The sequence below is a fragment of the Squalius cephalus genome (assembly GCF_949319135.1).
Source record: "Squalius cephalus genome assembly, chromosome: 4".
Taxonomy (NCBI): domain Eukaryota; kingdom Metazoa; phylum Chordata; class Actinopteri; order Cypriniformes; family Leuciscidae; genus Squalius; species Squalius cephalus.
Genome location: NC_137125.1, coordinates 48,229,038 through 48,255,177, shown reverse-complemented (window position 1 = coordinate 48,255,177; position 26,140 = coordinate 48,229,038). Strand labels below are relative to the sequence as shown.

The 26,140-nt window shown below is 37.6% G+C and overlaps 1 protein-coding gene across 10 annotated transcripts; it reads right to left on the bottom strand.

Moving 5' to 3' along the window:
- Window positions 1–714: 714 nt before the first annotated feature.
- Window positions 715–25,870, bottom strand: mical3b (microtubule associated monooxygenase, calponin and LIM domain containing 3b). 10 transcript variants are annotated; one of them, XM_079868477.1, is made up of 32 exons: window positions 25,426–25,870; window positions 21,049–21,372; window positions 20,750–20,957; window positions 19,704–19,817; window positions 19,525–19,626; window positions 18,988–19,143; window positions 18,709–18,809; window positions 18,357–18,614; window positions 17,147–17,262; window positions 16,914–17,040; window positions 16,755–16,839; window positions 16,517–16,664; window positions 15,735–15,931; window positions 15,522–15,628; window positions 15,367–15,438; window positions 14,505–14,672; window positions 13,029–13,139; window positions 12,274–12,457; window positions 11,295–11,389; window positions 10,488–10,765; window positions 10,202–10,404; window positions 9,819–9,896; window positions 7,393–8,655; window positions 7,228–7,316; window positions 6,288–6,389; window positions 6,029–6,079; window positions 5,695–5,937; window positions 5,513–5,606; window positions 3,927–3,977; window positions 1,939–2,038; window positions 1,733–1,806; window positions 721–1,633 (listed from the first exon to the last, which is right to left on the bottom strand). In XM_079868477.1, exons 2-32 carry the CDS (start codon window positions 21,307–21,309, stop codon window positions 1,449–1,451), a joined length of 5,421 nt encoding a protein of 1,806 aa, XP_079724603.1. In that variant the 5' UTR covers window positions 21,310–21,372; window positions 25,426–25,870; the 3' UTR covers window positions 721–1,448. The 10 variants fall into 10 exon arrangements, with proteins under 10 accessions (XP_079724610.1, XP_079724611.1, XP_079724612.1 ...); XM_079868479.1 differs by lacking the exons at window positions 3,927–3,977; window positions 6,029–6,079; window positions 6,288–6,389 and adding exons at window positions 3,093–3,185; window positions 3,305–3,370; XM_079868483.1 differs by lacking the exons at window positions 3,927–3,977; window positions 6,029–6,079; window positions 6,288–6,389 and adding exons at window positions 3,093–3,185; window positions 3,305–3,370 and having other exon boundaries at window positions 5,695–5,802.
- Between the last annotated feature and the right edge of the window lie 270 nt (window positions 25,871–26,140).

Here is a 26,140-nt window from a genome sequence, read left to right as displayed (position 1 = left end):
TTTTAAAGAAATAACAAGACTTGTAATTCCCCAAAATATGTTAAATGTGGAACTAAGTGTGCACAAGGCACCTTTATAGGCCCTGAAACCTTTCTCTCAACAAAGGGTTTATGTAAAGCGATGCATAGACTTCATTTACATTTATTTAGGTTTATCCAAAGCGACTTACAAAAGAGGAGCAAAAGCAATTCGTCAATAAGCCAGCATTATTCGTAATATAATATACAATGCAAAGTTTACTTGCTAACTAGATTAGGAAGTAGCATAAGATAGAGGTGAAATTGTTTTTTTTTTTATAGTTGTTTTTTATTTTATTTTAATAATGTGAGTCCATTGGTTTAAGGGAAATTTTTGACTGACAGCCTCAAGAGGTCAAACTAAATTTTATATGAGCTGTTGATTTTTTATTTATTGGGTATTGACATTTTTGCACCCATTACCAAAATATTCGGAGTTTAAACACTGATTTGTGTAATTTTGTCATTTTCTGCTAATAAACATCAAAATTAAACAGACAAATGGTATAGAACTAGGCCTTTTATAACAAATAGATAATAAATTAATAATAAATAAGTTTGGTTATTACAAAAAAGTAAGTATAATATAATTTTTTGTACTTATCAGTATGAGTATTATGACTAATGCATTAAAAAGTTCTAGGACATCAAAATGTACCATTCATGCCAAAAAACAAAATCAAATGAAAAATGTAATAGTCCACAAATTTCTCTCAAATGAAGAGTTGTTTAATGCAAGGAAGTGTTACAGAATGAATATAACAACAACAAAATGTAAAATGCAGTTATGATGAAAAAATCAATATAATTTAAAAAGACACATTTCAGCCAATAAATTAATGTCTTTATATTGAGAACTGACAGTGTGAAATTAGCTTATGCGGGTTAAACAACAGGAACAGTTGTAAATTAGGTTAAAAAAAAGAAGGTTAAAAAAGAAAAACATCTCAATCATACATTAAGACAGGCCTTATCTTGTGTATATAAGTTTGCATGCGTCAGTCTGTACTGCACAATGACAATGTGGTTATATATGCCATTTCATATTCATTTCTGTCAAGTCAAAACATGATGAATCTGGGTAAAAGTAGAGCTGTAGCTTAACTTTACCCAGCTGTTTGAAATAAGACAAAAAGCAGACAAAAAGACGTTCCTTTGCATAGTAGCATAGCAGTCTTAGAGGAGCATTATTTGGCATCAAGACATTGCCACTCATTCTAATCAGAGGCTTTATTTTGCACCTCAGATGACTGAGAATCACTTATGGGCCAATATCTTGCCAAGTCCTGGTATTAATTACTTAGACACCTGTGTAGTTACACATACGGCCCAGAATGCAGGTGGACGGGCCTGTTTGGACCAATGAAAACAGAGCAGCTGCATATTTTTGGAGCCCTTCAAGCGGTATGATGAGATTCATGCATGTGCGAGTCAGTCCCAGTGCAAACTGAAGCCCTTAGACAGCATGACGGACTCCAGGTCACCGTCCTCCTCTTTCTCCCTCACTCGCTGCTCCTCCAGCAAGGCCACCAGCGCATCCCTCTGCTCCACCACATCCAGCATCTCGCTCAAAATACGCCTCTCCTCCGCCAGCTCGTCCTCTCCCTTCAGATGGTCTGAGAGAGAGAAGTGCAGTGAAATTGTTATTAACTGAAGAACCATTATGCGAGAAAACCACAGAGGAGGAACTATTTATATCCTCTGTGTGTACTAACCGTCCACGGCCATGCGCTCTCTGAGCTCTTGCTGCAGACGGCTCTGCCTGTCCTCCAGCTCCAGTTCACGAGCACTGCGGACAGACCACACAGATGAGCACAGAGCAATCGAACATTACTAGACCAGATAGAGAAGAACACACTTACACATCGCCAGATCAAACCACAGTTTAGAGACTTCAGAAAGCTGAACGTATAATACTCACAATATCATGAGCTCAGATTCATAGCGCACGAGTGCATTCTTCTCCTGCACAAGCTTAAACCACTGATGCATTAAACTAGGATCATCTTTCTTTCCCATTCCTATGAGAGAGAGAGAGAGCGGATGAGGATGGGACCCTGTGTGTGATGGACACGCTAACATTCACATGCATGAATAATGCTTATAAAAGGGTCAAATGAACACTCGTCGAGCACAAAAATGCAAGTAAAAATTGGTTTTGACTTTTATCCCTCAATATAACATGGTTAAACTGGAAGTAATGACAGTCTGAAAGACATTCAAGTCATATTTATTTTAAAATTAAAAATCTATAATATTAAAGTTCTATTATCAATAATATTCATTTATATTATATTAAATTAAAAACCTTTTAAAAAGGTAATTTTTTAACCCTGCTTATGAACTTTGGGGTCAGTAAGATGTTTTTTGATCAAGTAAAAACAGTAATATTGTGAAATATTATTACAACAGTTTTCTATTTTAATATATTTTAAAATATAATTTATTCTTGTAATGGCAAAGCTGAATTTTCAGCATCATTGAGTCACATGATCCATCAGTTGATTTGGTGCTCCAGAAATATTTCTTATTATTATTATCAATGATGAAAACAGTTGTGCTGCTTAATATTTTTGTGTAAACCAGGAAACTTTTTTTCAGGATTCTTTGATAAATAGAAAGTTCAAAAGAACTGCATTAATTTGAAATAGAATCTTTTGAAATCTTTCATTTCTTTAATTTTGAAATCTTAAATCCTACATCTTTAAAATCTTTTGTAACATTACAAATGTCACTTTTGATAAATGTAATGCATCCTTGCGTCCTACTTTCAAAAAAAAAAAAAAAAACCCGTACTGACCCCAACCTTTTGACCAGTATTTACATAAATTAATAACAATGTGCAAGCAGACAAAACCAAACAGGACACTGCTACAGACAAGACAATAATAATAAAAACATCTGCACTCACATACACACATACTGTGTCCTTTCATAGGAATTCCCGAATAAGACTTGATGTGACATTTTAGATCTACTGACAGCCATGCAGACCAATGACATGCCATGCCCATGCAACTCCATCACGAAAGGTTATAGAGCGTAAATTAAGATTGCAGGAGAGAAATAACATACTTAGCTGGTGTAGTGGAGGTTCTTGCACTACATAAAGAAAAAAGACTGTACAGATATAAATTGAATGATCGTGTTCTGTCCCTTTAGCTTTGGCTGTGTACAGCAGGATGAAGGAAGAAAGAGAAGAGAGGAGAGAAAAAGGAGGATTTAGTAATTATAGCTCTGAAAAATCTACACTAGAAGGGTGAGACGGGAAGCTGGGGTGGTGTTACCTTCGGGGGAACAGCAAGGACAGAGATAGACAGGCCTTCTACGAGGGGAACCTAGAAAAGGCTCGACTAAGACCGAAGAGACGAGCAGGAAAAAAAAGAGGGAGAGGAGGTATTCAGGAGGGAAACAAAGCGAGAGAGGGAATAATGGAGGAATGGGAGGTGCGAAGCTGAAATGGGTCGAGTTGGATGTTCATGTCCAGTCAGTGGTCTGACTGTAAACCTGCTGTCTCAGAAAGTAGGCCATCAGAGAGATTTGCCTAAACGTCCTCATATCTTTCTAACATAAAATAGCACCGGAATATACCATCTACCCTCACAAAAGTCAGTATTTGTATTACTAACAGTCCTGTCATTCAAACCTCATCTCACACAGTCACACCCACCAGACGATACCAACCAAATAATGCCACCACCAGCATCTAGATTCAATTCAGACACAAAGCTAACAGCAAGCAGACAGGACAGTGTCCACAGCACGGGAAGAAAACACCACCACGTTAACATAAAGATACTAAAACGGATGTTTAATTTATGTTAACACATTAACTAATGAGCATGTAAGACGCTAAAGCTGTTTGTTAGTGTCTTGAGCACTCATTCGAATCAAATGTGTTGTACATACCACCCAGATGTACGTCCAAGAGGTCAGAGGTACTAGAGTCTTCCCAGAAGTCTATATCATGAGGAAGGACACATCATGAGGACTTAAAAGTCACAGGAAACATAATACCCTGTGCTGCTCTGTCTCTACAAAGTGTTTCGACAAATATGCTAAAATAATAAATGTGGCAATAAAAGATGGTGTTTTTGATGAATGCAAGACTAACAAACATATAATGGGTATGAATAGTGATAGATGATGACATTTCAGAGTACATCATAAAATGCCTAAAAATATTAAATAAATAAATATAATTTATTCAATATTTGTGAGATTTAAGAGCTAAGAAGTGAAAAAATATAATTACAAAATATTTCTATGAAAACAAGCCACCTTCTGTTAGACCAGCTTAAGCTAGTTTCAGCTGTCTCAAGCTATCTTTCAGCTAGTCAGGCTGGGAGACCAGCTAAATACTAGCTTGGTCAGGCTGGGAGACTGCGAAGACCATCTTATACCAGCTAAGAACAACCAAACCAGGGGCCATTTACATAAACATAGCCATTAGCTATGTTAAAGGCACACTATGCAGTTTCTGTTTTTCTCAAACAGCGACCCCTAGAGTCGCTGTGGTGTACTTGTATTTAACGTTACTGTCGTAAACACTCAAGCAGAGCCGTCTCTGCACTCTTCCAACTGCGCTTTCTTCGTCGACTCTGCCATGATTCACGTCTGTAATGCGTGCTAGTGTCTTCCATAGAGGCTGCTTCTTATGATGTTGATGCCACGTCGTGCCGTAAAGTAAGTCGTGATTCTCGCGAGATTTGTCAGGGCGCCACCTCTCAAACCTGCATTTCTGGTTTTGCCAGCGGCGTCCCCCCACTGCTTTGCTATTGGGATGATTCGCCCTACTACGAGTTCGTTTACCATCAAAATGATTTCGAAGCTGTTATATTAAGGTACAAATCTTGCATAGTGTGCCTTTTAGACAGTGTCTTAAAATCTAGTATGACCCATTAGCAGTTAGTCAACTGGCAGTCAGTCTTATTTTTTGGTATCAAATTTGACCAACCTATGTTTTTACTGACTCAAAAAGTTATGAACAGTCTTAAAGAATTTTTTTTGTTGGACTAGTCTTAGCGGTTTATGCAACCGGCCCCAGCTTAGGCTGGTTTCAGCAGTTTTTTCCCCAGCAGGGTTAATGTCTTATGCAACGTTTTAGGATTTTATTTTTAAGACTATTTCGATATTTTTATTATATTATTCTTTGATAAACAGAAAGTTAAAAAAAGAACAGCATTTATTTGAAATAAAATCCTTGTCTTTACTGTCACCTTAGATCAATTTCCTGTATTCTTGCTGTAGAAAAATTATTTAGATATTAGATATTTTAGTTATTTTATTATACTAAATAAAATTATATTTTTTCATCATAATTTTCCTGAAACAACACAGACAAGTACTTATTAAAGTTATGTAAATGACAATAATATAATTTTTTTTAAACAACTGAATGCAACTCATTCAGTTATCTGTATCTTTAAATGACCAAACTGATTAACAATTTTCAATAAAATATTATTCCTAAGGCTCATCTTTTTGACAGGTACCTGCTTCGCCTCTGAGGGCCTTCTCCACAGCCACCCCCTTCTCCTCCAGCTGTCTCTGCTTTACCTCCACCTGCTCCAACTGACGCTGGATTATCTGAGACGACATACACAAAAATATTAAATACACGCCGTTTAAGAGACAAACAAACAATGACGCTTCAAAAGATGTCACACACACACACCTGTGCCCTGTGCAGCCTCCGCAGTTCCTCCTGCTTGGCCTGTCTGCGCGCTGCTCTCTGCACTCGCCGTGTCAGCTTTGCATTGAGTTCCTCCTCCGTTCCTGCTCTCTGAAACAGCGTGGTACACATACTTATGCTGGAGGGGTCCGGGAACACCACCCAAACACCTACCACCTCTGACGGACATGATGACAGTGGGGTCGTCTCCTTGGTTGGCCCCTCAGGAAAAACACTTTTCTGTTTCTATTGAGGAACAAGACGCTGAGTGTTTCTGATTCAGCCAATGGGATTAAAAGTTGAAGGGGCTCAAAACATGTGAAATAAAAGATGCTACCTTAACAGCATACGCCCTCTTGAACGCCAACGCATGAGGCACGTAAAGCGACTCGGGAGAGAGAACGTAGAAATTGTATTAATCTAAACTGTATTTCGAGTACAACAGGTAAACAGTGCTACCCACAGCACAAACTTCAGGTATAACCAATACAAAATACACACCTATGCGCTACCAACCACAGAAGACTGTGCTTTACAAGCTACTTTCAGCATCACAATCTAAAGGCTGAGGAAAATTCAGTGCAATAATATGATACCTCTTCCCCTTCATGCACCTCTTCATATACTGTTTCTTTCAGAAGGTCTGACTTGATGTCAGACTTGATGTCCGACTTGATGTCAGACAATTCCTCCCTCATCTGAGCGCACAGCAGACAGAAAAAAAGACATTTGAATGCCTCTAAAGTTTAATAATAAAAATCACAAAGCGCTAAATGTTTCCATCAGTCCAGCTATACAACTCTAGGGGAGTCACGGATGAATGCCAGACAAAGAGTCCTATTGTCGTATGCCGTAAGAATGAGAATAATTGAACTATTTGAACCATAAGAATATGTACAGTAAAAGACTAAAATCAATACAAGAAGAAAACTGAAAGCAAAAATAAAAAGCAAGGGATTAAAGGGGCTATATTGTGAGATCTATATCTATATTGTGAGATCTATATACAGTATATAATGTACTTGATTTTTCAACAAAAAGAGTTCATTGTACTATGAAAATGTACTGTCTTTCAGAATATAAAAACACAATTTATTGGAACTAAGCTGCAAAAAGGACTCATTCTGAAATTCTTAGACTTCTGACACAAAGCTCCACATGTGAAAAGGACGTTTACACAGTACAGGTACTGTACAAGTTTTATAGGCACAGCAGAAAAAATGGTCCAAGGATCAGAGAAAAGGGTGAAATGGTCATGAAAAAGTAAAAGAAAATTGTGCAAAGAAAAGTATTTATATAATATAGAATATAAGATACAAATATATCACAAAAAATAGGCTATAACATTAAAGTGAACCACAGGAAAAATAAATAAAACAACAAAAAGAAAAAGTGAAATAAGTACAAATTATAATATAATATTTTATATAATACAAATATATAAAAAATATTTTGAAAATAAAATATTTAAAAAAATATGAATATAAGGAAAGGCGATAAAGAGAGAATGCAAGAAGAGGGAGTGTTTTACTCTACCTGAACTCTGAGAGGACATCTCTCTAGAAGAGCATGGCAGGACAAGTCTGTGTCTTCAGAAAAACTCGGATTCTTCCGGAAACACAGGTCTGAGATGAGGAAAGACAAAACCTTACAGCCACTAGTTCATGTGATACCTTTTATTTATAGATCCATCTATCTCACCTGTGGTTCTGCTGATACTCGGCACTTTCCGCTTACTCTCAGTGTTAGCTGCGGCCGGTAGAGTTTCCGCCACCACCACCGTCTCCTTCCTCTTTTTGTCCTTTTTATACACTGAAAAAACGCTCTTCCAGAGGGACTTGTGCTTCCCTGGCTCCTGCTGGGTTTCAGCTGTTGCATTCATGCTCTTCTTGCTTTTACGGGGCGAAAACAACGAGTTGCGCTTTTTCTCCTTCTCTTCCACACCCGTGTCCGATCCCCACAGCTTAATCTCTGACCTACGAAGCCTGACCTCGGGTCCCCCTGCCAGCAGTGGGGCGACCAGCCGGTCCGGGAGCGTCCTCCTGTTCTCTAGCCTGCGGTTGTCCGTCTGGCTGACCTCCACAACGCCAGAACTTTCTGGCAGTCCAGAAGCCTTTTCCGCCTCATCCCCACACAGGATCTCAATTTCATCCAGAGGAAGACTCAGAGCTTGATCGAGTTCTGGTTTAAAACCGTCCCGCTGCGGGACACAAACAGCGTAGGTAGATGTGATTTCCATAACCTCTCGGTCCAGTATGGGTTCGGAGTGGCGAAAGGCGCGACACTGCTTGCCGACAAGAGGGGAGTGAGATGGGCTGTAGGGAGGTGTCGGAAGACCTGCGTCTGAATTCAAAACACTTTCATTGGCTAATGATGTGGAATTGAGGTCCAAACCCTGTTTGTCCGCCATCACACAACCTTCAACAGTGATGCTGAGTCTGTGGATTACAGAACAGCGGCCGATCGCCTCTTCTAAAGTATCGCCATCCACAGTGGTAGATGGTCCAGGTGGGGATGTACTTTTAAAGTCTGTCAGAGAGGGAGTTTGTGTGCTGGAGTCACAGTTTCTTGCCAATTGGTTGGCAGAATCCAAAGCAGCGGTACTGTATGCGACTGAGGTGTAAAAGCTCTCTTTAGCATTAGATGTTTGGGCTGCCTTATGTTTGGGGAGGAATTCTCCAGGCAGCGGAGTCAGGCCTAAACTCTTCCTGATCTCAGCACTCTTCAGCCAGAACTCCTCTACGACCTCTGACCTCTTGGCCGGTGGGCTCTTGGGGTTTGTCGACAGCTCAGGTGTGGGTGTGTGGCCTGATTCTGGTTGTTTCAAGGAGGCTGGGAACTCTATAGAGGTAGGTGATTGGTGGAATGGAATGGACTCTTCTTGTTCCTGTTGGTCACATGGTTTGGACTCTCTGACTGAGCTGGCATCTACATCTGGGTCGTCACTGTACCCTTCACCGGACTCTAGTTAATAAAAGAATGAAAGGAAATCAAATGAGAATGTGAAAGAATTCTTGAATTTAGAAAAATTCTAGAGTTCTAGAATCTTCTTAACAAAATAGTTTTGGAGGGGGAGCGGTGCATCCTTTCAGATGCTCTTAAACAAGCAGTAACATGAAGCAGCCTGAAAAAGATAAGATGATAAAGATGGTATGGGTCAATCATGATACAGATAAACTATAGTCGAGTCATTTTATAATTTTGGATTTTCACTTTTGACAGATCCAGATGTTCTGGAACTATATTTTCGATATATGTATATGTACCATGTGAAACATTGCATTTTTGCGTATGTTTTTCTGTGCAACAATTTTTACTGTCTAGGATCTATAAAGTAGGCTAATTTCTTTATTAATACTTCAAAAATGCAAAAGTGATTAACACCACATTACTGTATGTGCTAACCAGGCATAGTCCATTAAAGCAACAACATTTTATTGGCCAGTTGCTTTTTTTATATATATATATACACCTTATTTTGAAATGTGGAAGATAGCTATTTTCTGTGAATGTGTGAGACTTCCGATTTATTAAGAATAACATTGCTGTGGTTAAAAGTGCAGTAAATGGTAATAACTATTTGCGCTACAAACCAGTGTCTTTATAAATGTGACAATACATTAAAATAATATGATAAGAAATACCAGTTTGCAATATCAAGCAGCGTAACAAGAGTTTTTGTGCAGCTAAAAATAACTGGAAATGGGTAAAACCGGAAGCATCACACATTCATGTTACAAATAGCCGATCTCACTCTTATGTGAAAAATAAGGTGGACAGCAAATATATTCTGATTGTTTACATACTGCAGGATTATTGCTTTCGGTGTGGGCAGATACATTACTACATGAAATCTTGTTATGCCGTGCCTGGTTAGGACACATTTATGAATAATTTGCCAAATATTTAAAACAGCCAAACTTAAACAACTGCAAATTATTTCAATAAAATCCAGCAAAACCCAAAAACATAAAAGCCAATGCAATTACAAAATATACACAGATTAAAACACACTATTATTCATGCACAGCCTGCAAATGAAATAACCTGCAAACAAGATCTTTTGGGTTAAAGTAATGCAGCAAATGCTAAAGAAGGCTATAAATGGTCATCGGGGGTGGTGCTACCTTGAACAAACCCCGCCTCCTCTTCCTCAAGCCACACCCCCGAGAGCCGTTCCTTCTCCCAAGGGCAGTACTCACCCTCTAATACACATACATACACATTGTGTCAACAGCCCAAAATACACACATACAGTCGTGAATACACAACAATAAACATACAAACAAGCATGACAATATTTACCTCACGCACAAATACACTGACCAAAATATTGTGCGAATATGACACCAAGAAATTTACAAGAAATTAAATTGAACAATACCTTATATTAAGATGGTTTCTCTGAAATAAACAAGCTATATAGTAAAGAAATTTCAGATAAGATTTAACTTTTTTTTTGCTCATTTTATTATATTTCTAAAGATATTGAATATGAACATACACTCACCATCACTAGACACTCCCTCTTCATATTCTTCTTCTGAAACTTCTGCTTCCTCCTCCTCTTGTTTTTCCTGGTTTTCCACTCCCTCTTCCTCCTTTAACCCCTCCCCCAGGTCTAATTCTCTCTCTCCATTGGTCCTGGAGAGCAACCCCTCCCCCTTCTTCCAGGCAAGCTCCTCCTCCTCCTCTAGGTCTGACTCAGAGCTACTGAAGACCAAAAAAGAAACATATTTACCAGGACAAAACATGTCAGTAAATATTAGGAGCATAACAAGAGCGTGTTTGGATACCTGGACTGCTCCTCTGTGTTCTTCTCCTGCAGGCTAGCACTGAGGTTGTGCTGTGCGAGCGTCTCCTCTGGAACCTCCTGCAGTGGGCTGTCCTGTTGCTGTGGGCAGGGTTTGTAGTTCTCCAGTTCAATGCGCTCTGGTGTGCCACACAGTCTCTTGGCCAGGCTGGATGCCATGTCTGTGTGGGCGCTGGAGGACCAGCAGTCTGGCGGAGTGGCTGTGCCCACTGACCCGGGAGAGGACAAAGATGTAGAAGTTGAGGATGGAGCAGGGGGAGCCTGAAGAGACAGACACACACACACACACACACACAACACACATAGAGAATAAAGGCACCAAGAATGATAACAATAAAGATAACTATAACTATATTAGCTACCACACCAACAGATGATAATGTTCTATTTATTGCAATCGCACATGTTTTTACGTATATTATATAATAATTATATAATGTTAATATATTGTATTTATAAAATGTAAATAATATTTCACATAAATTGTTACAAAATATTATTTAGCATAAAATACATTAATATATTTGAGAATGCAGTATATACATACATTATAGAGGTATACTGTATATGTATATGTGTAAATTAAATTTATTACATTAAATTTATTACATTACATAAAAACGGTGTTGATTATACTATATACAAAAAAAGCTTCCGAATTTTACTTCAGTTGAGTCATAAATCTGTCAGACTTAAATAGTCATTATACTGATATTGCAAGTGTACTATAATATATATATATATATATATATATATACAATACTGGTGATCTGATGAAAGATGAGGTTACCTGAGCAGGCCGAGGGGCCACAGATGGGGCCGATCTCTTTCTCTGAGCCACGCTAGCCAGTTTGAAGCTGTAGTGGTGCTTACAGTAAAACTTCCCTGAACACACCGAAAGACAGGAAAAGAAGTGAGAGAGCGAGAAAATAAAAAAGTAGCTGATGCAGGGAGTAAATGTCATATTTATACTGTAGCAGAAGTCGGTCTAAATGCCGCCTCTTTTTAAAAATTGAAGTGTTTGAGTCATGTGATCTACACAACCCTATCAGTTAGAATGTTTTGTAGTTTTGATTCATATTTAAAAAAAAAAAAGATTAAGTGCCAATTTGCTGAGGGCCTTCGGTTTATGTGTGTGTGCCCTATTGTCGGGCAACAATAAAAGCCCTGTCCCAACACACACACACATACACACTGCAGACCTTATGACTGTGCAATGGTAACAAAAGAGCAATTGTGACCCTGGACCTCAAAACCAGTCACAAGTCGCACGGCAAAACATTGTATGGGTCAAAATTATCGATTTTCTTTTATGCCAAAAATCATTAGATATTAAGTAAAGATCATGATCCATGAAGATATTTTAGTAAATGTCCTACCTTAAATATATCAAAAATGTATTATTGTGAGTGGATGCAGCAAAATCGGCAACATAAATGGACAAATGGACGATTTTCTCAATATTTCGATTTTTTTGCACCCTCAGGTTCCAGATTTTCAAATAGTTGTATCTCGGCCAAATATGGTCCTATCCTAACAAACAATACATCAATGGAAAGCTTATTTATTCAGATGTATAAATCTCAATTTAAAAATTTGTGGTCCAGGGTCACATGTTTGGACGAAAACAGCAGCCCACGGCAACAACAGGGAATTTTGCCTAAACGCCAATTTCTTTTTTTTAGGAGCATAAAATCTTAGAATCACCAAGTATAGATAATGATCATTTTATTAGTGGAAGTATTAAATGGTTAATTGTACACACACACCATGTAATTGGTCATAAGCATAGTTGGAAAGGCGTAACGTGGAGCTGCAGTGGTCACACTGGAAGCAGCTCCTGTGGAAGAACTTTCCCTCCGCGCTCAGCCTCTCCATGACATAAACACGACTGCCGCAGAAATAACACACATCACTGCCGCCCATATTCACAGGAAACTCCTTTTGAGATCCCTACAGGTGAGAAGTCAAAGGTCAGTAGTCAGAATAAAGATGCCTAACACACACATATGGGTCAGTAGTAGTTACAGACCCGGGGTGACAAGGTGCATTAAATATATTATTTTGTTATTATTTATTATCATTATTATTTTATTTTTACATTACAATCTATTATATTTTATTTTTATTTGAATAAATATACAATTATTTTAATATAATAAATAAAATATGGCTAACATAATGAAATGCTTCAAACAAAGGCTCAAATTTCACCAGATGCCATAGACAAAAGTTTGATCATTACAGTAAATTACATTTGATTGCAACACTTTCATGGAACAACACTTTGGGTGTGATCAGTCTAACAAAGCTGTAAAGCGTTGAGCCTTATTAGAGAAATTGGATTACAGCAGGAACTCATCACACACTCACAGTAATTAGTAAATATATAACATCAAACAAAATTCAATGCTGGGTTACCAGCCTCATACACATACACACACACACAGTAATAAAGGCACTTAAACACAAGAACGTTCAAAATGTTAGGGAAGCTTTGTTGCCACTACAGGAGAACTCTTACCAACTCCCTCCTGTGAAGGAGCTTTGGAGCTTGATCCTGCTGACTCTGAATCTGATTGGCTATCTGCTGAGCCAATGAGCTCACTCCGCCTGTATACATCTGAATGTAGCTCTACAAATTAAAAGATGAGCATGGAAAACAAACAGGAATGGAAAATGCTGTTGAGATGAAAACCATCACAAAGACAAAATAAATAATATGAGAGTAAAAGGGTTGGACTCGGAAAGTAGAGAATAAAGGAACCAAGAACCTAAGTTAACTATAGCAATAACTATGTAAGCGTCCACAACAATGGATGATAATGTTCTGTTTATTTTTAAGTGTGCGGTGCAGTTATGATGTCTGTCACTTTAAATGGTCAAGTTCTGAAAAGTCAGGTGAAAAAATCATTCTGAATCGTTCCTCTGTGTCGTTATTGTTATAGCTGTGGTGTGGACTTCCCTATTCCCATTGAATTAGAAAGATTTTTAAAACTTTACAGTTATCATTACACAGTAGTATCTATAAAAAATCAATTAAAAACCTGTCAGTCAAAGACAAAGTCAGTCAGTCAGTATCAAAGTAAATAAAATGGAGATAATAAATCATTCTGTCTGAGATTCTTCAGTTAAGACCCTCAAATCACATGTCCCACGGCCTCCGGTCACTGATAGGCTGTTGATCCCCAGGCCACTTCGCACACAGAGCTCCTTCATAACCCATTCATACTAGGCCAACAGTCCCTGAACTACACCAGAGACCAAAGAAGCTTAAAACAGAACCAGATTAGCCATTTCTATCACAAAAAATTACCCTATATTGGCTCTCAAAGTACAGGTGTCTTTTTACTTATCACTTCTAATTGGCAGAGATTGAATCTTTTCTCTGTAGCGTAAACCCTGTTGCGGTGTGCGGTAGGGAGAGTGGACATGAAAATGTTATGCGCTGTACAGTAAAACTAAACATCCAATAAAGCATCTTCTAATGCTGCAGCTGTTACTGTCAATCATCTAAATGGCTTTTAATCTAATAGAACACCTGACAAAAGCAGGCTAATGTATGTCAAAGAGGCTTTGCCAATTCTAGTTCAGCTTGTTAGCGGCTACGCTAAAGTGTGTTTGCGCAGGGGCCACAGGTTGAGTCAGCAGATTTTGCTGGGGGCAAGATGAGCTAATTCACTCTATATTAGGAATACATCACAACATCTAATGGCTAAAAGAGGCACTGTGACATTTTATCAGAACCAAAACAAATTCTTACTTCATCAGTTACTATAAGACTGTCAGAACCAGAAAGTGACTAATCAAGCTAAATGACTGACACAAAGTCCTAACCAGCCTTGACGCGATATCTCTTGCTTGGTATCTATTTCTGTCGTGTCATGCTTCCTAGCCCCGCCCACAGCAAAATCTTATTGGTCCAAAATCCTACTCCACATTATTGTATATTTTAATACGCATGTTAAAGTACACATTCATCACACAATTACTCACACACCTGTCTGCGCAGTGCAGTGCCTGAGGCCGATGTTGAGTTCTCCTCAAATTTAGCCAACAGTAGCGTTGCCATTGACCGAACCTTGCTGTGACCCTCAGCGACCTTCGGTTCTGACCCGGGAGTTGCTGCTGAAGTCATATTTTCTTTGGTATCATGAGGAACGTCCTCCTAAATCAGGAAAATATCACGAATAATTTATTTAACAGGTTTAACAAATGACAGATGAACAAAAACACATTATAATGTAACTATACGGGTCATTATACAAAACACGACATGCCTTTTACACCGCAATGTGTATAAAATAACTAATTAACATATACATGATCATATATATGTTAAATATATATATATATATATATATATATATATATATATATATATATATGTATATATATTAGGGCTGGGCAACAATTAATCGAATCCAAAATAAAAGTTTGTGTTTACATAAAATGTGTGTGTACTGTGTATAATTATTTTGTATATATAAATACACACACATCTATGTTCTGTATATTTTTGAGAAATATTTGCATATACCGTATATATAATTTATATTATATATCTAAATAGAAATACTTTATATATAAATAACAGAGTTTTCTTAAATATATACATGCATGTGTGTGTATTTATATATAGAAAATAATTATACACCGTACACACACATATATTATGTAAAAAAATAAACTTTTATTTTGGATGCGATTAATCGCGATTAATCGTTTGACAGCCCTAATATATATATATATATATATATATATATATATATATATATATATATATATATATATATATATATATATATATATATATATATATTTATATTGTATGTATATATAAACAACATCAAACGACTCACCTCCTCTGACTGGCCAGCCTGGCTTGTTCTCCTCCGCTTTCCAACACTATCTGCTTCCTTCTCTTTCTTATCCTGATAGAGATGAAAAATAGACCAGCTTAACATATGGGTTACAGACTGCAGTTGTGTAATTGTGAGTGCGTGTTTGTGTGAACCTTGGGATTGCGTTTGCGGGACAGACTCTGTCCCAGTTTGCTGAGCAGTGAGATGGGTGACCTGGTGCTGGAGAACAGAACAGATTTCTCTTCTGAACTTTGGTTTTCTGTGTGGAGGAAAAAAGCATTTGTTTACATAAAAAAACACACACATAAAAGGTCAAAAATATGACACAAATAAAAAGAAAATAACAGATAATGCCTTATTCTGACCACTAGGTGGCGCTGTGTCTTTGAGGAGCTCATGTAGTTGACTGAGGTACATGACCATGCAGAGAGAGTCACTCTCCTCCAGTGCACTCATCTCCTTGCCGGTCATTATAGGACAAATACCAAATTCCTGCTCCGCCATGTTCAAACCCAACTGACCATTGAACTCCGCCTCACTCTCCTCCAGAGACGCAAAATCACTGCAAGAAACAAAGAAGTTAGTATCAGAATCACACATTCAGAAAATCTCAATGTAATAATACAGTCAGCCCACACGTTTAGATCCTAAATCTCTTTTTGATGCACTGAAACCACTTTAAAAACACCATAAATGTTTTCCAGCTTTTAGTTTGAGCCCATTAATATACTATTATCTATGGAGGATTGGGAGTGCCATAGTAATATATAAATATTTAATTATAAGATTAAATACATTTATGTCACTATATAGATAAACAAGGAAATGTGTAAATAAATGAATGAATAAATAAATATGCAAATAATTTTTTTATTGTGAAATGTCAATAAATACATCAAATTCCAATGGAAATAATTTGTATTTTATTTATTGACATACTTATTTATTAACTATATAGTGTTAAACTCCCAAATTTATAAATATTTAAATGTACATATTTAAAACTTACTGGTAATAGGTAAAAAATATTGATGTCGCAGTCACGTAATACCTGTAATCCTGTAATATAAACTTGGTCACCAGCCCTTATCTGTAAACACTACGCCACAACCCTCATTCATACCCAGATTAAAGAGTGTGGACTCACATGAGGTCAGGTCTGAATCTGTGAATGAGAGCGCACAGGGCCAGGCCGCTCCTCCAGGAAGTTGTGAAGTCCGTCACACACACATTCATGTAACCGTGCGTCTGCTCCTGACACCAGGTCAGCAGCTTACTGTAACGAGCCATTGACTCTACACACACACACACACACACAGAACATGTAAGCTTGTGTGTGAATGTATATATGAGAGATGTTATACTATATGTGAAGTAACACATACCTTGCCGTGTAAGTCTTGGGTGTGGGGAGCTAACAGCATCAAGGCGCAAAACCGGACCCTCACCTGTGTCTATGAGATGACGCACCTGTACACACATTTTCAGCATTATCATGAGCATCATTATTGGTTATGACTCGATTTGAACTGCATGTTTCTAACCTGAGTAGCGCTGATGAGTTGCATATTGATGTTGGGATAGCGGCTAGCAGGATCCACGCTGTACTGGCTGTAGTTTTTACTGACGTTTTCTGGTGTTGTCTGAGGAAGCAACCGATACAGACTCTCCCTGAGATAGGGAAGAAACGGAGGGGGGATATTAGAACAGAATTATGATTCCTACATTGTCAAAACTGAATGTTCATCAATCATTTGGATCTCTTTTTAGCTCTGACCTCTCAGCCAGAACCTCTAAAGGGGTGTTGCCCTGACCCCAGCTGCGAACCATCCAGGCCGTGTCCATGGCTGCCAGGAAGCCCCGAGCTATTCCTGTTCCCATTGGCCAGAATGGCTATAGGAAAACATTTTTTAAATCAACAAAGCCAACAATACCTGAAAATATTACAAAAGCTTTCAGAATGTACTACAAAAAAAAAAAAAATAATATAAATAAATATCTGCATAAGATATTAACTAGTTTTTAAACTGTAGTTTATATTTGTAGACTTTTAAGCATATATTGCATTAAAATTAGCACTGGAAAATATAAAATATGAATAAGTGATGAAATATGCCAAGTTAAATTAAATTAAATTAAATTAAAATTCTGTCCGATACCGCTTAGCCAATAAATATATTCAGATTATAGCTGATAAGATGGAAAATATAACAATTCAATTCTATATAGTTTTAATAAATAAATATAGTGTGAATAAAAATCAATAAATTATTATTTCTATATATCATGAACTATTTATTTATTAATGCTTTTAATTAAACATCATAATCAAACTCCAAAATCCTGATTTTAAAATTCTATACTATCTAGTGTAAATAAATTAAAAATAAAACCCTAAATTTAGTGAATTTAGGCATCACAACATTATGACATATATTATGAAAATGGATATTTATTTATTTATTTATATTTTTTAATACATGAAAATACTATTTATAATTTTAATATAAATCGATTTATTACATTATTAATGTTTTAAGTGCTAAATGTAAAAAGTACAGAAACATTTTCCACTAATTTAAATATACAATATCAATAGAAAGCTATACAGATAAATAATAAAAAAAACTTTGATAAAGACTGATAAACAATATTTATTTAATACATTAAAATATTATTTACAATTTGAATATTAAATCTATTTATTAAATTATTTTTGTTTTAAGTGGAACATGTAAAAAGTAGAGAACATTTTGTACAAATTTAAATATACAATATCAACAAAAAAACTATAATGATAAATTAAAACAAAAACGATATGGGCCGATAACCGATCTGATGCCGATGTGCTTAGTACGCAGTGATTCTAATACAAAGTTAATTTATCTTTTTTTAAGGTTTTGGATATTTTAACTGCAAAACAAGATAATAAGGCTTAATACAAATTTTTTTGTTGTTGTTGCATTGCTCAGTCTTCTTGGTCTCACCTCTAGTAAACTATCCCCCACCAGAGTGACCAGCAGAGCGTGTTCCCTGCGCTGGCGCACCAGTGCTGCGTTCTCAGAGGCGTACATGCAGGTAAAGTCAAACATGGCCACATCTGGCTGCCCATAGTGATTGATGGCAAAGTCCAGAGAAGGAAGCTGATGATTGGTAGAGAAATCAGCTGCTTCACGAGCGTACGACAGCAGTGCATTCTGGTCCACGTTTTTCCTGGACAGCAGCGTCTCGGTGTCAGCATAATCCTGCAAAACAAAGATAAAAGAAGAAATCACGCACAATGGTATGTGTGCGATAAGCAGATATCACCACACAACATTCGATCATGTGACGACTCACGTGCAGAATGACTCCTTTGTCCAGAAGACTTTGTTTTTTGGCGGTCATTACAAAGTAGTGAGTGTCATCTTTGTAATATACTATATTCTCTAGATCAATTCCTGCACAGAAAAGATATTGACAGATGTTTGCATCATTTTAAACGCATGATAAACTCATTCATAGAGAAGACAAAGGTGCCTAACTGTGCAAAAATGAATATTAGTTGAGTGCAATACATATGGTCTTGGTATCTTTGAACTCTGGTAATGTTTAAGTTACACTGAAATAATTCAGTACCGGTAGCTTGCCGGAGGTCCTGGAAAAACCTCTGGTTGAAGATGAAGGCGACACCGCTGATCTCCTCCACTTTAGCCTCAGCGGTGGTGTTGCGATTGATGAAGTTCGCTGTGACGGCAATGGCCAGTTTCCCCCGAAACTCCTTCCTGCGAAACCCTACAGGACACAGACCAATCAAACCCTTACACAGGAGTTTTGAAAACAATGAAGTAGTGATATGAACATGTCCAAAGCCGGGTAAAATTAGAATAGGGGAACTTTCTATTATAGAAGACTGTGTGAGTGGCGCCATTTCCTATGACTCAAACTAAAGTACAAATTAGAGAACAAATTGTCTGCACGACACATTTTTGGGTTTTTGGTGCATGGATGAGAAAAAGGAAGACAAGTGAAAAATAGCAGAGGAACTATAGTTTATAAACTGTGTGAACTTAGGAAGACATTGCCATCATGACAAATACATTAATCATCGACCTAAGCATCTGTTTGGTACATTTCTGTGAGTACAATGGTCTGAGACTGTGTTTTTGCAGATACCTGGTAAGGTGTTTCTTCTGCCGTCTGCACCAATAACCACATCGAACTCCAGCTGTCTTACTGGATGAGAGTTGGGGTGGACCTCTGCTCGCCAGCCAACACCTGAACAGGACATGAACGTGAAAATTGTCAGTTAATTTGCAGATAAAATTAGGGTGAAATTGTTCCATTTCTCTTACGCTTCTCCTGGTCTTCTGGAGGTTCCAGTAGATGTTTGAACTCCACATTCACGTGAACCTCGACACCCAGTAACAAGGCCACCTTCAAAAGCATCAGCTGCAGCTGACGAATACCTGAGCATAAATAAATGTTGACAATAAATAGTGTAAATACACTAAACTGTTCATCAAAATCAATTCATGAGAATATCACAAACGCTACACTACAAAATATTATATAGTTAATCAGTGTCTTTGTCTTATTTTTTTAATTATAAATATATAAGCATCCTTAAAATTGCATATTTTTCAAAGCATATTTTATCATTATTTCATATGCAAAACTTTCAACTGTAAAAAATAGTTATGAAATATATGAATACAAGATTAAACTTGCCAAGTCAAATTAATATAGCTATATTAAAATTTTGGCTGATACTTTTTAGCCAATAATTCATTTTATGTTATGGCTGATAGTTTTAAAACGTACATTTTTTTAAGATGAAAAAAATTCTGTACTATTTAGCCTAAATAAATAAAAAATACAAGTCTAAAAACGAAAATAAATAGTTTTAAATACTACAAGTGAATTTAGGTAGCACAACATTATAATGTACAGTACAAAAAAAGGATATTCATTTTGATATTCGCTACAAACTAGTATATTTATTTAATACATAAAATATAAATTAAATAAATAAATCTACTTATTAAATATTTAATGTTTTTTTAAATAATTAAATGGTAAATATAAATGGTAAATATAAAAATAGAGGAAATACAAATGTCATACTAATTTAAACATCAAAGATCAACCAATACTAATAAATTAAAGGAATAGCTCCACATATGTTGTTAAAATCTATTAAATTTATGTATAAATTCTATATAAATAAAATTTTCTCTATGAGCATTAAATGCCATCCAAAACATTTAATGTAACATTTAATAAAACGAGAAAAAAGCCAGGACATTTATTGATTCACTGGGAATGAATGTGAATAAGAACGTTTTTTTTCTTTAAGTAAATCAAATTTTGATTCCATTTTGATCTCACGTTTACTCACTGATATGGTCTATGGCTCCAGCACAGAACTTTCCGTAGAACTTTTTGGCCCCCAAACCCCGGAGGTCCTGAATGGTGAAGGGCCAGAGATGCAGAACATTGTTCCGTGAGAAAGCATCGCGCTTTTCCACAAGAACCACCCTGGCACCCAGAAATCCCAGCTCTATAGCCGTCCGCAGTCCACACGGACCTGCGCCTATGATCAGACACTGAACACACAGCAAAACTCACATGTAAAACAGCGTTCTAGTGAAGAGAACTCTCTCATGCAATGCATTGCGGGTGACCCTGTGCTAGTACCGTGGTGCTGGTGCAAGCGTGGCCTCTCATGTACTCTTTTTGGCTGGCTCTTTTGTCCAGTTTGGCCCATAGTGCTTTGGCCTTCCAGTAGTGCAGTCTGCTCCTCAGGGTGTGGTAGAACTGCGGCTGACCCACGGGATGCAGCTTCAGCTCTTCACACAGCTCCTGGAAGGCCCTGAGGGTCTCTCTACACGTGCCAGCCTGCACGAAGGCGTCGAACAGGGCATGCGCATGACACGTCTCAGACCGTCCGTCCCACATGTCCGCTTCTCAAGACCCACACAGGAGTCAGCTCACCTCCAGAACGCACCAGACACGGGGCATCTGAGAAAGAGAAATTATTTACGGAGCTGCAGGGTGATTTAGGACAGACAGGGAAGAGGTGAATGTGGAAAAGGGAATAGATAGGCCGTGAAGCTGATGTGTCAGCAAAACTTCTGCCACATTCTTCTATCTCTCTATTATCTGCGCATAATAGCCCCTTTCACACAGAGATTCCGGAAAATACACGGATAAAGTGACCCGGGATTTGACCCGGGTTTGTTTGATTTTGGTTCATTCACACTGCCAGTGATTTTCCGGAATCAGAAGCCCCTTTCACACGGTGCAATGATCCCGGCAAATTGCCGGGAAATTGCCAGCACGCCTTCAGTGTGACTCTGAACGCAAACACGACCCGGGATTGATGCCGGCATCGATGCCGGGTTGGGGACATAGTAACATTGCCGTGGTCAGTACAGGTGTTGTGCCGAATTTCGACCCCCGCCAAATTATTACCCCCCTAGTATTGGTAGGTTTAGGATTAGTTGTGGGGGAGGGGTTAGGATTAGGGGTGGGGTTAGGATTAGGCAATCAGGTACTGACTTCAATGAGGGGGGTAATAATTTGGCAGGGGGTCGAAATTCGGCACAATGCGCGGTGTGTGAACAAAAGCCATAATAATGCCGTGTCGTAGTGATGACGCTGAAGCCGGGATCGTTCGCCAGCTAGTGAAACGGTACGTAATGCGCAAGTTTATGATCGAATCAGAGAAAAAAATGCACAAGCGTGGTTTCTCGAGAGAGAAATCGCAGCTTATAAGCAAACTTAAGATCCTTGTTGTGCCGAATTTCGACCCTTCCAAATTATTACCCCCCTAGTATTGGTGGGTTTAGGATTAGTTGTGGGGGAGGGGTTAGGATTAGGGGTGGGGTTAGGATTAGGCAATCAGGTACTGACTGACTTCAACGAGGCGGGTAATAATTTGGCAGGGGGTCAAAATTCGGCACAACACCTGTTAATACACGGATAAAGTGACCCAGGATTTGACCCGGGTTCGTTGATTTTGGTTGATTCACACTGCCAGTGATTTTCCGGAATCAGAGAGTGCGTTCACACACAACCCATAAAAATCTCGTAAAGACACGTGACATCGATGTGATGTAATGTCTCAGCAGGGTCTTAAGTTTGCTTATGAGCTGCGATTTCTCTCTCGATCTCTCACGCATTTTTTTCTCTGATTCGAAAGGGGCTCATGTTCCACACACACGTCTCTCTTTAATAGCTCCTCAAATCAGTTTGTCGTTGCTGCTTATAAAAATGTCAATAAAATGCTCAAGGAAAATAAATATTTATATTGAAATTAAATAACTTGAATTGAAATTGAAATATAATATGTCTCACACTCCGGTGCTGCACATATGCACAATAGCCTACTTGATCAATATTCGACAAATTATTATATAAGTGCTATAAATAATTAGCGATAGAATATAACATAATTGTTCAGAGAAATTAATTAGCTAATACTTGGATATTTTATGATCATCATTATTGGTAGTTCCAAAAAAAAAAAAAAAACTTTTGTCAATTAATAATGCAAAATCTCTGTTCTCAAATAGTGAATTTTGAGTAAATATAAAATAAATAATAGTGATATCATTTAAATAATAAAAAAGTGTTGTTCACCAGTTTTGTAAGTCTTATCTGCCATGGTCATAAGGAATAGATTAAATGTATATATATATATATATATATATATATATATATATATATATATATATATATATATATATATATATATATATATATATATATATATTATATATATATAATTTGATCTACTCCCTATATAAACAGTATCATAAACAGTATAAAATAGCTTAAATGTGACCCTGGACCACAAAACCAGTCACATGGGTCAATATTTTTTTTTTTTTTTTTTAATTGAGATATATACATCATCTGAAAGCTGAATAAATACGATTTATATTAATGTATGGTTTGTCAGGATAGGACAATATTTGGCCGAGATACACAACTATTTGAAAATCTGGAATATGAGGGTGCAAAAAAAATCGAAACATTGAGAAAATCTCCTTTAAAGTTGTCCATTTATTTTTCGCGATTGTGCTGCATTCACTCACAAAAATAAATGTTTTATATATTAATGGTAGGAAATTTACAAAATATCTTAATGGAACATGATCTTTAGTAATAGCCTATATCCTAATGCTTTTTGGCATAAAAGAAAAATCGATAATTTTGACCCATACAATGTCTTGTTGGCTATTGCCACAAATATACCCGTGCAACTTGTGACTGGTTTTGTGATTTAGGGTCACAAATGTGTTTGCAGTGGCTCCCGCACTGATTCTGATTGGCTGTTGTGTAAAAGGGGCGGGGTTTGTAGTGCTTTGTAGAGTCATCAATATATGACAGACAATAAACCACTTCATTACACACATTACAAAAGATTACTGCAAGTGCATTAACTCAATTCATTCAGCACAACTATTCAGCTGTGCACCCCAGCCTGGATGAATAGTTTGACCTCTAAGCGCCTACATAAGAATGACTCATTAAATGAGTTTGCAGATGACGCCTGGTTTGATACCTTGTGATTATATGCAATGATGATTTTCTTTCTCTCTAGCACTCACTTGCCTTTTTAAATTATGACAGAATGAATCTGTCTTGTCTCTAAGACTGAATAGGATACATCTAGAATAGGATGCATGGGGTCAGCCTGGGGAATGCAACCCACTGAGAGAAAGCGACTGTCAATCTAATCTTTCTACTAAGAACATTACTGACTGTGCTGACTCAAAAATGAAAAGTCTGTCATCATTTAGAAAACTGAATGGTGACCAGAAGCTGTCAAGCTCCCAAAATGACAAAAAGCACAATAAAACGATCATGAACTTATATTCCAAGTCTCCAGATGACACATAATAGCTTTATTTTTGTTATGAACAGAGCTAAATTTAAGTTGTTTTTCACTGATAATCTTCCCCACACCTCATTAACCACATCACAAGGAGCCCATGAAGGGACATGGTGTTTTTGGGGAAATTATATGGCAATGCTTTTGCATTCTTTCATAAAAAAAATGTTATATTCCCCAGAGAAACTTGCACCTCGCAAAATGATCTCACTCCCCAAGAAACACAAAGTTTTTAAATCTATTTTTTCCTCCCATCTCATGAAAATGCTGTCATCATTTCCTCACCCTCAAGTTGTTTCATACCTGTATGAGTTTCTTGCTTCTGCTGAACACAAAATAAATTATTTTGAAGAATGTCGGTAACCAGACAGTTGATGGACCCCATTGACTTCCATAGTAGGAAAGAAAATACTATGGATGTCAATGGGGTCCATCAACTGTTTGTTACTGACATTCTTCAAAATAATTTATTTTGTGTTCAGCAGAAGCAAGAAACTCATACAGGTATGAAACAACTTGAGGGTGAGGAAATGATGACAGCATTTTCATTTTTAAGTAAACTGTTCCTTTAAGCAATAAATACTCACAAGACTTTCATGTCAACTCTTTATAGGAAGAAGAAGAAGAACAGCAAATGACTCTCAAAACAGAAATTCCACTGCATTGGACGTCATTTACGCATGATCATGTCCACCATAAATAGAGGGCGAATCCCTGGAGCATCATCATAAAAATGAATGACCTGCATCAATATCCTTATTCCCCTCTCTCTCTTCTCAAATGTCTCGGTGATTGACTGCTGTGCAGATTGAGAGTAGAGGATTACAGAGAGCAAGGAAAGTGCTGCAGAAAGAGGATCGATCAGTTTTTCCTCTAGTCAGCCATTCAGACCTTGATTACACCGTGAAACTATAAAGACATATGCACATATTAATGAAATATACAGCTAATCATTGAGTACATATACAGTAGAGTCAAAGTGTTCCCATGTAAACATGTACCACGAATGACCATCCAACAGCTGCAGTCATATGCCGTTTTCAGCTCTTTCCATATATTGAGCATCTGAATCAATGTAGGCTGCTTCAGACTGTCACAAAGCATCAACACTGCTGCATCAGAGTGACACGCACACAAATACATTCAATTCAACACTAGCAAGTGATACTTACCGTGCTGTTTCTCTGTAGGCTGCACATGCTGCTGACATGCTTTCCTTCCTCTTCTCTCGCTGCGTTTCTCTCTGGCAAGTTCCCAAGTGGATCTAGAGCTGTTAACTCTGGTGTCATATACACAGCTGCAGTGCAGGAATTAGCTCCACCGCTTCACACACACACACACTCTGCCCTCTTTCTCTCTCCACCATCTCTCTGTAGCCAAGGTCAGAGGAAGGAGCTACCAGGCACATGCTGACTCCTCCTCTACACACACACGCGTTCAAACAGGCAACAAACACAAACATTGTCTTTCAGGACACACACGTACATCTCTATGCCATATACACACTGTAGATGATTTGCATATTCCTGCCAGCGCATGTTAACTGTACAGATTCATTATTGCAGTGGATCTGCTGGTGGTTAGTGTTGGAGTGTTATTGAAAGCAGCCCTAGATCTAATCTGATTTGCCCCGGGACGGAGGCTTCTTAACGAGATTACAGAGCGCAGATGAGGGGAGGGTGAGAGAGGAAAGGTGGAGGAAAGACAGAGAGATTTTGACTACTTTTGACTACTTGATCTTCTGAACATAAAAACAGTGTAATGTCTCCCTCAAGTGGCTGTTATTGCATTTTGGATCGAGACCCTAGAAATTCATAATAATAATAATAACTAAAAAAATGTTTGGCTTTTCAGTCCGGGGACCCCTATAGGGGGCCGCAAAGGAGT